This window comes from Mobula hypostoma, chromosome 2, assembly GCF_963921235.1.
Source record: "Mobula hypostoma chromosome 2, sMobHyp1.1, whole genome shotgun sequence".
NCBI classification, from domain to species: Eukaryota; Metazoa; Chordata; class Chondrichthyes; order Myliobatiformes; family Myliobatidae; genus Mobula; species Mobula hypostoma.
This window is the reverse complement of record NC_086098.1, coordinates 156,899,833-156,913,257: the sequence shown is the minus strand read 5'-3', so window position 1 is coordinate 156,913,257 and position 13,425 is coordinate 156,899,833. Positions and strand designations below refer to the sequence as shown.

Here is a 13,425-nt window from a genome sequence, read left to right as displayed (position 1 = left end):
ATACACACATTCTTTCTCTCACTCTCCTTTTTCTCCCTCTGTCCCTCTGAATATACCCCTTGCCCATCCTCTGGGTCCCCCCCCCCCACTTGTCTTTCTTCCCGGACCTACTGTCCCATGATCCTCTCGTATCCCCTTTTGCCAATCACCTGTCCAGCTCTTGGCTCCATCCCTCCCCCTCCTGTCTTCTCCTATCATTTTGGATCTCCCCCTCCCCCTCCAACTTTCAAATCCCTTATTCACTCTTCCTTCAGTTAGCCCTGACGAAGGGTCTCGACCTGAAACGTTGACTGCACCTCTTCCTAGAGATGCTGCCTGGCCTGCTGCGTTCACCAGCAACTTTTATGTATGGACTACTTATGTCAATGTGAAGCACTTTCAGATGGTCTGCAAAATGGATTTAAGTTGGTGATTTCACTTATTGTCATTGCTGTATAAAGCCTAGAGCCAGATCTATTACAGCAAGCATTAATAAAATGGAGCATATTCAGTGTCATTTAGAGATTTGTTCAGATTTGCAATTTCATTGCTATAATCAGAAGCTTGCTCTGAGGAAATTAGATCTGTGGTTAATGTATTGAAAATATTTGCTTTTTACTGTGTATTGTGATAATCAATTAACAGTACTCCATTAGATAATAAGAATGAATACCGGAAATACTCCCATTTATTTGATTTTTCAATTCCTGGGCTGGATGATAACTGGAGAAAAAATGACAAATACTGGAAAACCAGAACCACAAAATATCAGTACTGCTCAGCAGTCGTGCAGTATCACTGATACAGCTGACAATATGGGTCAAGAACCCTTCTTCAAAACATGAAAAATCAGAGGATAAGTGTGTTTTAAGCTTTTTCCAGAGATTTTGCTCTGGATTGAGTAAAAATGAGTCTAAAACTGAAAAACCAGATGCTGAAATCAGAATCAAAACAAAAATGACTGGAGATCAGATATCATGTACGAAATGAGAAGCAGTTAAACATTCAGAGCACAATGCTGAAGAGTCTTTGATCTAAAATAGAGAACAGATTCTGTTGACAATGGTTCAGCAAGAATTGAGGCATGTGACTGGCATGGATGTCTTTAAATTATTATCTGTTGCAGAAACTGCGAAGTGGTACCACTGGAGTGACAGCGTTAATTGCTGGCAATACACTACATGTGGCTTGGCTCGGTGATTCACAGGTGATGATGGTGCGGCAGGGCCAGGTTGTGACCCTTATGGACCCACACAAACCTGAAAAAGAGGTAGGTATTTTATAAAGGTAAGGGGCCATGTGCAGCTGAATGATTTCTGGCTCAACTATTATGTAGACGAGACCATGGATGATAACACACATTCATTACCAGCAACATGGAAGCTTAGGCTAAATGTTTATATGCACAAGTTCTACAAAATACTGCTTAGTATTCATCAGAGATTTTCACTTGCAGAGTCCTGTGGTTCTGTGTTAAGGTTACGGATAAGTGTTTTAATTTTTTTATCGAAGTGCCAAGCCAATGTTGCCAAGTTCTTAATTGCTGGCAAGGTCAGTAATGATTTCCCGTGAGAACGTGTGGAGAGCTGCCACCTTGAACCTCTGCAGTGTCTGTCAAAGTTCAAAGTACATGAATGTCACCATTTACAACCATGAGATCTGTTTTCTTGTGGGCATACACTGTAAATCCAAGAAACACAATAGAATCCATGAAAGATTGCACCCTACAGGATGGACAAACAACCTATGTGCAAAAGACAACAGAACAAAAGGGAGGGAAAAAAGCAATAAATATCAAGAATATGATATGAAGAGTCCTTGAAAGTGAATCCATAGCTAGTGGGAACATTTCAGTGTTAGGGCAGGCAAGTGAAGTTTTCCCTTCTGGTTTAAGAGCCTGATGGCTGAGGGATAATAACTGTTCCTGAACCTGGTGCTGTGGATTCTGAGGCTCCTGTACCACCTTCCTGATGGCTGCAGCAAGAAGAGCGCATAGCCTGAGTGGCGGGGGTCCTTGATGACAGATGCTATTTCCTGCAATAGCACTCTGTGTACTCAGTGGTGGGGAGGGCTGTGATGGACTGGGCTGTATCAACTATTTTGTAGGATTTCCTGTTCAAGGTCATTGGTGTTTCCATACCAAGCCATGATGTAACCAGTTAATATATTCTCCACCACATATCTATAGAAGTTTCACTGATCTATAGATCTGTGAAAGTACCACTGTTAAGCTACACACATAAAAGTTGCTGGTGTTCCTCCAACCTGAGTGTGGCTTCATCTTTACAGTAGAGGAGGCCGTGGATAGACATGTCAGAATGGGAATGGGATGTGGAATTAAAATGTGTGGCCACTGGGAGATCCTGCTTTCTCTGGCGGACAGAGCGTAGATGTTCAGCAAAGTGGTCTCCCAGTCTGCGTCGGGTCTCGCCAATATATAAAAGCCCACATCGGGGGCACCGAACGCAGCATCTCACCCCAGCCGACTCACAGGTGAAGTGTTGCCTCACCTGGAAGGACTGTTTGGGGCCCTGAATGGTGGTAAGGGAGGAAGTGTAAGGGCATGTGTAGCACTTGTTCCGCTTACACGGATAAGTGCCAGGAGGGAGATCAGTGGGGAGGGATGGGGGGGACGAATGGACAAGGGAGTCGTGTAGGGAGCTATCCCTGCGGAATGCAGAGAGAGCGGGGGAGGGAAAGATGTGCTTAGTGGTGGGATCCCATTGGAGGTAGCGGAAGTTACGGAGAATAATATGTTGGACCCGGAGGCTGGTGGGGTGGGAGGTGAGGACCAGGGGAACCCTATTCCTAGTGGGGTGGCGGGAGGATGGAGTGAGAGTAGATGTACGTGAAATGGGGGAGATGCGTTTAAGAGCAGAGTTAATAGTGGAGGAAGGGAAGCCCCTTTCTTTAAAAAAGGAAGAGAAGCCCCTTTCTTTAAAAAAGGAAGACATCTCCCTCGTCCTAGAATGAAAAGCCTCATCCTGAGAGCAGATGCGGCGGAGACGGAGGAATTGCGAGAAGGGGATGGCGTTTTTGCAAGAGACAGGGTGAGAAGAGGAATAGTCCAGATAGCTGTGAGAGTCAGTAGGCTTATAGTAGACATCAGTGGATAAGCTGTCTCCAGAGACAGAGACAGAATGATCTAGAAAGGGGAGGGAGGTGTCGGAAATGGACCAGGTAAACTTGAGGGCAGGGTGAAAGTTGGAGGCAAAGTTAATAAAGTCAACAAGTTCTGTATGCGTGCAGGAAGCAGCGCCAATGCAGTCGTCGATGTAGCGAAGGAAAAGTGGGGGACAGATACCAGAATAGGCACGGAACATTGATTGTTCCACAAAGCCAACACCTGTCCAGCTCTTGGCTCCATCCCTCCCCCTTCTGTCTTCTCCTATCATGTTGGATCTCCCCCTCCCCCTCCAACTTTCAAATCCCTTACTCACTCTTCCTTCAGTTAGTCGTGACGAAGGGTCTCGGCCTGAAACGTCAACTGCACCTCTTCCTAGAGATGCTGCCTGGCCTGCTGCGTTCACCAGCAACTTTTATGTGTGTTGCTTGAACTTGCAGCATCTGCAGAATTCCTGTTGTTCACTGTTACGCTTTTGGCCACTGTGCTCCAGGATTTGGATTCAATGGTGAAGGAACAATGATATATCTCTAGGTCTGCATGGTGCATAATTTGGAGTGGAGCTCGTGGATGAGAGCCTGCTTTTGATGCCAGATGTCGTAGCTTTGGGAAGTGTAGTAGAAGTCTGACCAACTTTCTATCTGATCTTTATCGCGCTGTAGCCCAAGGCAACCTTCCTGGCTATTCACAACACAAAAGTTTTATGGATGCCCTGAATGTTATTGAGCCTTGATTTGTTTTTGGAGTGATCCAGAGAAGAAGAGAGTGCGCAATCATATTCTTGCCTTGTCGCTTATAGATGTTGGAACAGCAGATGAACCTCTGACTTGCCACTCACCTACTAGCCATGTGGTTGGTCTAGCTAATGGTCTCTGGTCAACAGCTAACCCCATGAATGTTAATGATGTGGAATACAGCAATAGGTACTGAGCAACAAGTTAGACTCTTAATTGACAAGGACATTACCCTGTGCTGTTGATATTCTGCTGCTTTCAATCATTGTTAAACAGGAATTCATCAATTGAGGGAGGATGGTCAGAGTTAATTCAACCAGTTTTCTTTCCCCCTATTCTTAAAGTTAAATCCTTTACATTGTAGCAAGTCTGATATTGCTGCAGAATCTCATTGTTCTGAATAATGTTTGGATTGTTTTCTTTTTAGCTGGTTGTTATCTTGTCCTACAAAAGAACATGCATTGCTGGTAAATTACTTTGGTAGATTTTCACAACAGTATTTTGTTTCAGCTTAGCTTTAAAACAAATTATTGGCTATCCCTGATTGAATATTCTACTTTAGGATGAAAAACAAAGGATTGAAGAGCTTGGTGGATGTGTGATATTTCTAGGATGTTGGCGTGTAAACGGAACACTCGCAGTCTCTCGAGCGATCGGTGAGTTTCCGATTTTCTTATCAGTAGGAATGTGCTACATCTAGTGGCTGGCTATCTTAGACCAGTGTATGAGATGCACCAACTGTAACAAACCTAACACTATTAAAATCTCGCCCCTTGTCTTCTCTTTAAATAAAAAAATCATTTTACAAGAATCATCAAAAGCTTTGATTAATATTTCAAACACAAGTACTCAACTTGGCATTGCCTCATAGATGACCTTTTTTGTTAAGGCACAATTAATCCTTCAGTTTGAACATACTCACTCACAGATGTATTATTCCTCCCACCCCTTCTCCCCACCTCCCTGTACATTTTTTGTTAAAGTATCGTTTAACCCGCTGAGAAATGGGTGTGAGTCCCTGCTCTTCGCTGGCAGTTTCTCAACTTGGAGAGGCATCCTGTGACAGCCATTGGGCAGTCTGGGGTGAGCAGTATGGCCTCTCAGTGCTGAGATACAGGGTTCAGGGTTGCACCTTGCTGGTACAGGGTCTAGCACGTACTGCACATTAGCAAGTTGCTGTAGAATCCTCTTTTTTTAATATGATGGAAGCTACTGTCTGACCTTCATTGTTTACTTGCACAAACTCAAAGGTCATTGACAGTCACTGACCTAGTTAAAATGGAGGAATGTCTGGGCTAGGTAGAGCTGTACAATCAAACAGAGGGGGGTAGACAGCAGCTTCCTGGTGAAATTTTGCTCCAAATTATTGCAAGATTTTGAAAATCCACTTTTAAGATGGGGACATGTTTGTTGAAAAGTACACTATCCCCCTTAATTGTACTGAGAATGCTGAGAGAAATATCACTTCACAACACAAGTTAATAAAAATCTATCTTCATGGTTTTCCAACTGTATTACAATTGTAGCTGGTATATGTATCGCTCTTTTTATGTAGCAAAATATCCCAAGCAGCATTACTTAACACATTGATTGTATTGAGCAGCTACTATATTAAAGTAGTAGATTTGTGTCGTGTCTTAAAGGAACAAGGGTACAGTTGCAGAGAACTTTAGCAAGGGAACTCCAGAGCTCAGAGTCTTAACAGCTGCCTGTGGAAGAGCTATTAAGATTAGGGATGCATAAAAGGCTAAAACTGGAAGAATGCAGAAATTTTGAGAGGATTGTGCGACTGAAGTAAAGTAAGAGACAGGAAGGGTGAGTACAAGGAAAGATTTTTTTTAATATATGGGGTATTGGGATATTTAATGACACCCAGTAAGTACGATGGGTACTGAATGAAAGAGACCTAGTGATTGTCATCTATCAGTCCATTAGGATCAAAGATAACTTGCTTGGTCTTTAAATATCTGATGAGGCCAACATTGAATCAGATGGGTGGGTAGCTTGTAAGGGAGTGTAATCTTTTTGCAGGACTTTCACTGAAAATGTTTCTAAAATTTCATTTAAGACTTTATGAAGGCCATGTTATGATTTTTGCTTACCATTCCATAGTAGTGTAGCAGTTAGCACAATGCTATTACAGCTCGGACCTATTGGAGTTCTGTTCCGGTGCCATTCTGTTAACAAGTGTGTACATCCTCCCCGTGAAATGTGGGGGTTTTCTCCAGGTGCTCTCGTTTCCTCCCACAGTCCAAAGATGTTCTGGGTAGATTGGTTGGTCATTGTAAATTGTTCGTGATTGGATTAGGGTTATCAGATTTGTTGGGGTTGCTGAGGTGGTGTAGTTTGAAGAGCCAGAAGGACCTATTCTGTGCTGTATCTCTAAATAAAATAATTGTTTATATCTTATCAATTTATAAACAAAGCTGTTTTTTTTTGTGTTGTGCCCTTCACCCACCCCTTCTGGGTCATGTCTATATTAATGAGCTTTGGTGATAAAGATGAAAACTTCAGATTTGTGAGTCATATAAATCCAGGTTCCAAAAGGCAGTGTAACACAGACATTCTGCAGTAATTGTGTGATCCACTCTCTTGCCCACTATTTGATATTTTGAATTTTCCAGGGGACATTGAACAAAAGCCTTACATTTCGGGGGATGCAGACTGCAGCACGTTTGAACTGGATGGCAGGGAAGACTACATCATTCTAGCCTGTGATGGTTTTTTTGATGGAGTTGAACCTTCTAAGGTTGTGCACCTTGTACAAGAGCACTTACAAAAGAACGCAGGTGATGGCAGTTCTGTTGCAGAGACACTGGTCACAGCTGCCAAAGAAGGTGGATCTAGTGACAACATCACTGTGGTGCTGGTCTTTCTGCGAGATCCACAGATCATTCTAAAAGACAGCCAATCGAAGGCAGGCAATGAGAATGCTGGCCTAGACAACAAATGCTCTGAAGCCAAAGGAAGCTCTGAAGCAATTCCACCACAGTCAAGTGAGGATAAAGATAACCAGACAAAGGATGTGGCTTGCTGACTGCTGTATACATGAAACAAGTTAATAGTGTTACATTCAGGGAATATATTTTACTTAGTGGCACCAAAGAATTGGAGAAATAAGGGAATTGGTGTTAAAATGCCTTTACATCTTGGCAGAGCTATGCCTATATCATTTATAACAATCCATTTGAATCTGAAATCTCCTGTAAGATCTTTAATAAAATGTGTGAAAACTCAGTAACTTGAGGGTGCAAGAAACTTCAATAGGAAGAATAGAATAGCATATCGAAGTCTGTTACGATATTGTGCATTTCCTTAAATCCCAGGTTTGAAGATATAGCTCCTAGAATCAGATGCCATCTCAATGGATTTGTGCCAAATTGTGTTGTAATGGTGAATATTTAACTAGAATACTTTACTTAACCCTGGTTCATTGGAATGGATGATATCATATTCCATGGCTGTATTTCTTCTGATTTCACATGAGCTATGGCCAGGAATTGAAATACCACTTTTGACTTCCTCCAAATTAACAACACTACGCTGTTTGCACCATACCTGTTTTGCAACCTCTTCTGGTTCAAGCTGCTTCGTGAGTTTCATCTGCTTGAACATTCTGAGATGGAGGTATTTTGTGCCAAAATAATAAAGGCACGTAGCATTACCGTAAAGTTTGCTTGACTAACTTAGGGGATATTGTGAGATTATTTTTGTAATAATGAACTTATTAATGCCAGTATGCAATATAAAACATTTTATTCTACTTCTACTGGCCTAAATGAACATCAGTGATTACTAGAAAGATCCATTCTGAGTTTTATTCTTGGGCTAAGTCCAGCTGGTCCCACTTTTATGATGCTGACAAGATTACCTGAGGTAAAATTGCAAGCTCACAAGATTATAATTTTTTCCAAATTATTTGTTTCTCAAATACATGAACTTCTTAAGCACCTTTATGTACTGAGATTCTTCTAGCAAAAAGTACAGTTGACAATCTCGTGCCTTATTTCGGTCTGTGTGTGCAGTACAAGCCATGTAATAATGTCTACTGCTCTATGGATACATTGCTGGCTAATTGTTCAGTGCCTTATACATCTCTCAACATCTATGGTAATGATGTTTGCTGTGTAGTGCAGTATTACTTTGCCATTTGTCGGGAGAGGGGAAAATCTTCAAATAACTTTACTTAAGCATTTGATTTGTTACTTAATTTTGAGTGTTCAGTCTGTTGCTTATATCAAAGAATATGAACAGATGAATGTATTGTGGTTATGAATAAAGTTAGCAACTGGAATTGATATGTGTAGAAATATTAGGATTTTCTGCGTAGTTTACTAATAACTGGATGCTAAGTCTTGGATGCTGTGCATTTTGAAGAATTTACTTGTGTAAAATTCTACAACCACTGACTCTGAATTTGCATAAAGCAATAAGTAATTCTCATTAACCTCAAAAGGACCTGTACCCTCAAGTATGTTTATTTAATAAAATATTAAAAAGCCAATGTGCAAAGAACCCAAATGCACTCCCAGAAAGCTGAATGATAAAGTTTTATTTTGAAACTGTAAAGCTAATAGCATAGGCTGCAATTCAGTCAGGATTCCACAAGAACCCTTTTGACTATAAATCATTAATTATTCTTTTTAAAAAAAAAACTTGTAGGGATGGTAGTAACCCCCAACATTGTCCTTTGCCCCACTTTCTTTCGGGAGCTACCGCTGCATTCTCAACAATTCCTTCTTGATAGGAGCAGGAGAGGGCCATTCAGCCTCTCAGGTCTGCTGTCTCACTGCAATGCTTCCTTTGTCATTTCTCTTTGTTAATTTCTGTTACCATGATCTCTTTATCAGTCCAAGTTTACCAAGGTAGTTTATTTTCAATCAGCAGTAATGGTTAAAAATGTTTTTGCGAAGAGCAGTCTATTGCATTGCCTCTTAGATGGAGAAAGGCCTCCTACACAGAGCTTGGCAACATAAATTTGTATTCTTATCTTTCATACAACTATAGATCTTAGCCCCTCGTCTTTTAACCCGAAAAGTTCTTGCTTGAACTTGTTTTTTTTTTCGCTGAAGTGTTGAGAAAGATTTTGAAATCTTATATTTAACTTGGCCCTTTGTAGCTAATTCCACCATTGAGTGCTACTTCTCAACAGTCCATATCTGTTTTTTAGTCTGTGGAATTCATTGCCAAGGACGGCTGCGGAAGCTGAGTCATTGGGTATATTCAAGCAACACACATCAAAGTTGCTGGTGAACGCAGCAGGCCAGGCAGCATCTATAGGAAGAGGTACAGTCAACGTTTTGGGCCGAGACCCTTCATCAGGACCTTCATTGGGTATATTTAAAGCAGAGGTTAAGATGGCCTTGATTAGTAAGGGTGTCAAATGTCACAGGAAAAAGACAGGAGAATGGGGTTGGGAGGGAAAATGAATCAGCCATGATGGAATTGCAAAGCAGATGATCCAATTCTGCTCCTATGTCTTGTGCTCTTACATTTTTTGTCTTGTTATATGAATTAAGTCAAATACATCAATCTGTTTTTCTCATTAACTGCCTGCAAATACAGTTTTTAAAATTTTCCTTATTTTATTACCTTTAATGATGTTGGCATTTTGTGTTTCTGGATTACTTTTCTGTGTTGGGGGTAGGGAAGAATATAGAGAACCAGGAAGCTCTGTACCCTTCTAAGCACCATTTCTCCTCACTCATACAGGTTGTAGTTTGAATATTGGCCCCACATTCCGAAAAGGAGAATGATAGAGGAGAGAGTTTCAATGAGCAGGTCCTTTTCAAGATGGAGGCTTGTAACTATTGAATTATCCCAAAGACTGATATTTGGCCCTCAGTTGCTTGCTATTAATGTCTGAAGGAGAAAATGAAATGTGAGGTTTCCAAGTTTGCAGACAATACAAAAGTAGGTGGAAGGGATTGCTGTGCAGAGGGCATTATGATTCTGCAGTGGGATATAGATTGAAAGACTGCGCAAAAATCCGGTAACTGGAGATTAATATGAGGTCATGCGCTTTGGTCAGAGCAATCAAAGGCATATTATCAAAAGAAGGGAGAATTCAAATGAAGGTCATAGACATCTAGGTGGTCTAGTACATGAATCACAACGTTAGCTGGTGGGTCCAATGTAGTTTTGAAGCAAACAGCAGTTTAACCTTTATTAGAGTTTAAGAATTATTGTATTACTTGCTGTAGAAGAACAAGGGGCAATTCTATTGAAACATGGTCCAAAGGGGGCTTAACAGTAGAAATTGAGCAACAATCTGCTGGAGGAATTCAGTGGGTCAGGCAGCATCTGTGAGAGGAAAGGAATTGTCAGTGTTTTGGGTTGAAATCCTTCAGATGGTTTCACGATTGGGAGAGTCACAGGTATGAATATAAGACTGAGGTGCATGGAAACAGGTTCTCTTAAAGGGCAATGAACCTTTGGAGTTTTGTCCCCCAGATGGTGGTGGCCACAGAATCATGAGATGTGTTTGGGGTAGAACTGTTTGAAAGATCAAGGAATTGAGGGTTATGGGGGACAGAGAATTGAATGGCAGGGCTGGTTTGAAGTCTGGTGACCTAGTTTCTTGTGTAATAAGAAATAATGGATCTCACTGGTCTAGATTGTGTATGTTCTGAGACTTGTTGGTTTATATACAGGCCATTATATTGGGCAATTAATAGAATACTGTAGGGACTGAATAAAAATGCTTAAATGACCTGTAAAGTCTTTTCTCTCCAAAATATCTCTAGCGCATCCAGTTATCTTTGCCAGAAGGCTGTCTGTGTATCTGAGAATATCCTGTGGAAATCAGTGCACAACTATGTATAATGGCCAGACCAGGCCACCATTACATTTCAATGACAGCAGGTTCTGGATGCCTATTCTCTTTTAACTATGGACAATTTTTGTGTGCTGTCCTTCTGCTCCGATAAACAAAAGACTCCATGAAGAAGTTGTCTCTGTACTTGTATCACGTGGCATTGTATCAAATCATTTATCCATCAAATATGTTGTCATAGAAATTTTGTATTAAAGAAAAAAAAAGCATCGTTGTTTAATATTATACCTAGTGTCAGTCAGTTAAATTACAGATGACCCATTCTCTGAGAGAAGGTCATTATTCTCAATTCATTACTAACTTTTGCAATCAGTATTGGTGCACCCTGATTTTTGTGAGGATCACTTATTAAACCCATAATGTTGTTTTTGCACTGTTATTTGGAGTGGGCTATATATTCTTGTTTTCATTTTACAGTTACTTGCACATTTATTTGCATTATTGCATAAAACTATAAGCTGAGTATATTATTTATTCACATTGCTTGATATGCACATATGGATTTAAGAAAGCCTGAAAAGGTGATGCCTGATGTGGTTTTGTGCAGTTATTGCTGGAGCCCTGGATGTCGCTTTGTGTATAACCATGAGAATTGCTTTCTTCACTCTCCAGCCAAATGTCTTGTGGTATTCAATGTGTTAAATTATCACTACTCTTGAACTGAGGAAAGTTTAATTGAGGTAGTCTGTGAGTTGCTGTAATACACCCTGAGGTTAACACACTTCTAAGTGCTGGGGTGAATAATTCTGTGGCAGGGATGCTCATTAAGCTCAATGCTTTATCCAGAATGGTTTGGAGATAATCAGAACATTTATTATGCTTATCTGACCCAAGTATTCTTTGAGGTTCTTTACAACCTTATATATTCCACAACTGTATATTTTACCTTGTATGCCACATGACTTCTGTATCTCAAAAAATGTTTACAAGTGAACAGGTGAAGCCTCATGAAAAAATTGTCTCAACAGCTTTTAGCTCACTACACTTAATTTTTCAATTTATCTTTTAAAAAATAACATTTATTTCATACTTTGTGTGGTTAATTCTGAACATATGAAAGGTAATGTGGAGTTGGCTGACACCCCGACCAATATTTTTGGGCCACCTCACTCCTGGAGTATTGGATAAGACTCCACTATCCCTTAAATTGAATGCTATATCTCAAATTTCAAGCTTGCCAGCACAGCCTCTGAGTTTGACGTGCACAGGATAGAAACAAGCCCTTGCTTGAAGAACACCTTCAGGTACTGGTGAATAAGGGTGAAGTTACAAAGAAGAACACACCCTGATATCTCTAGTCAAAAGTATTTAGGACAGTGAAAAATAACTATATATGAGCCTTGAGACAGGATGGACAATTATCCATTTGTCCTACCACATTCAATGTTTCTGTAGGGAGCTATACATTTTAAATTCTAATAATGAATATGGGTATAATGTCCAACTAAATGCTTCTATTGCCATAATCACTATATAAATTAGTAATTGCTGATAGCAGGCTCAAGGACAAAAGCTTCCAAAATAGCCTTGCTAAAAAAAATCATGGCCAGATGCACTTTTACCTTGTGTAAAACAAAATAAAAATGGCAGCATTTTTCTCCTGCCAGTTTTTGTTTCACGAATAAGCCAGTGATGATTTATCTGATAATGGAATTTAAAGCTAGGCTGTAAAATAGCACAGACATAGCTACCAATGGTACAGGTTTTGCTCTGTTGAATCCTGTTAGTATAAGATAATTACGATTGACTGTAAACTGGATTGAGTGCATCACATTAGGTGGCAGAAAATAATGGAGAAAAAAAAGCTCAAATTGCCAGGTGGTATTTGTGGTATTACAGGCAGATTCATCATAGACAGGTTTTTTCCCCGCCAAATCTTGTCTTGTGGTTAATGTTAATTTGTAAGAAAAATCAGGTGTGTATTAAACCTCAGTGCAACCTCCCTGGATGATGTTAATGATGTTAACTTATGACATCTACATCCTGTCTTCAATAAGCTAATTTCAGTAGCCTGATGTGGGCCTCTAGCAAGGACTCCAGTAGGCTGTTTATCTTATCAAAGCTGCACAAAACCAACAGGAAGTGACATTTTGTGTTGAAGACTACTAAAACATCATTCTTCGACAATGCTAAAACAGTATATAACTTACTAAGCTATCAGTTTGAAACCAAGATGTTTCTTTGCCTTATTGTGGTTGGGGTTTCTCCTGAACTGCTTTTTATGTATGCAGTGTTAATCTCATAATAAAGCAATTTATGCAAAGTTATCTTTATTACCTGGCTATTTTTTTGTTTAACTGTCAAGAAAAGTGGCAAAGCATACAGCATATTTTCCACCCGGCATTGAAAATTAAGGGCACATTTAGCTGAGCAAGCCTAAGAGCCAGGCACAAGCCAGGACATTGAAAATAGCAAATGAAGCACATTTAATATGATCCTGGCTGATCTATCCCTATCATTCTCTACTTGTCGGTGTTTAAAAAAAACCTTCTCCCCCTCAAATACAGTAATTTGGCCTCCGTCACTTTCGGTGATCCAGAATTCAATAGGTGAAGAAGTTTCTCATCAGCTTAATCCCATATTTTTAATGCAATCTACTAATGGCTAATTCTGGACATATGAAATGTGATTGTAACTGATTAACATCCCTGACGATGTTTTTTGGGCCATCTCACTGTTGCAGTAGTGGATAAGACCCCACCAAAGGTGGACAGTCCTGTGAGAATTCTGTACCATATAGGCCTAGATGACTC

General features: G+C 40.3%; 1 protein-coding gene across 1 annotated transcript in view; it reads left to right on the top strand.

Annotated features, from left to right (window-relative positions):
* ppm1f (protein phosphatase, Mg2+/Mn2+ dependent, 1F) overlaps positions 1-12,930 on the top strand; it is a 74,532-nt gene extending 61,602 nt beyond the window's left edge. Inside the window, exons 5-7 of the mRNA XM_063040915.1 lie at positions 1,106-1,249; positions 4,400-4,493; positions 6,462-12,930. Coding sequence (XP_062896985.1) covers positions 1,106-1,249; positions 4,400-4,493; positions 6,462-6,874 — 651 coding nt within the window. The 3' untranslated portion in view covers positions 6,875-12,930. The remainder of the gene's footprint in view (positions 1-1,105; positions 1,250-4,399; positions 4,494-6,461) is intronic.
* The last annotated feature ends 495 nt before the right edge of the window (positions 12,931-13,425 follow it).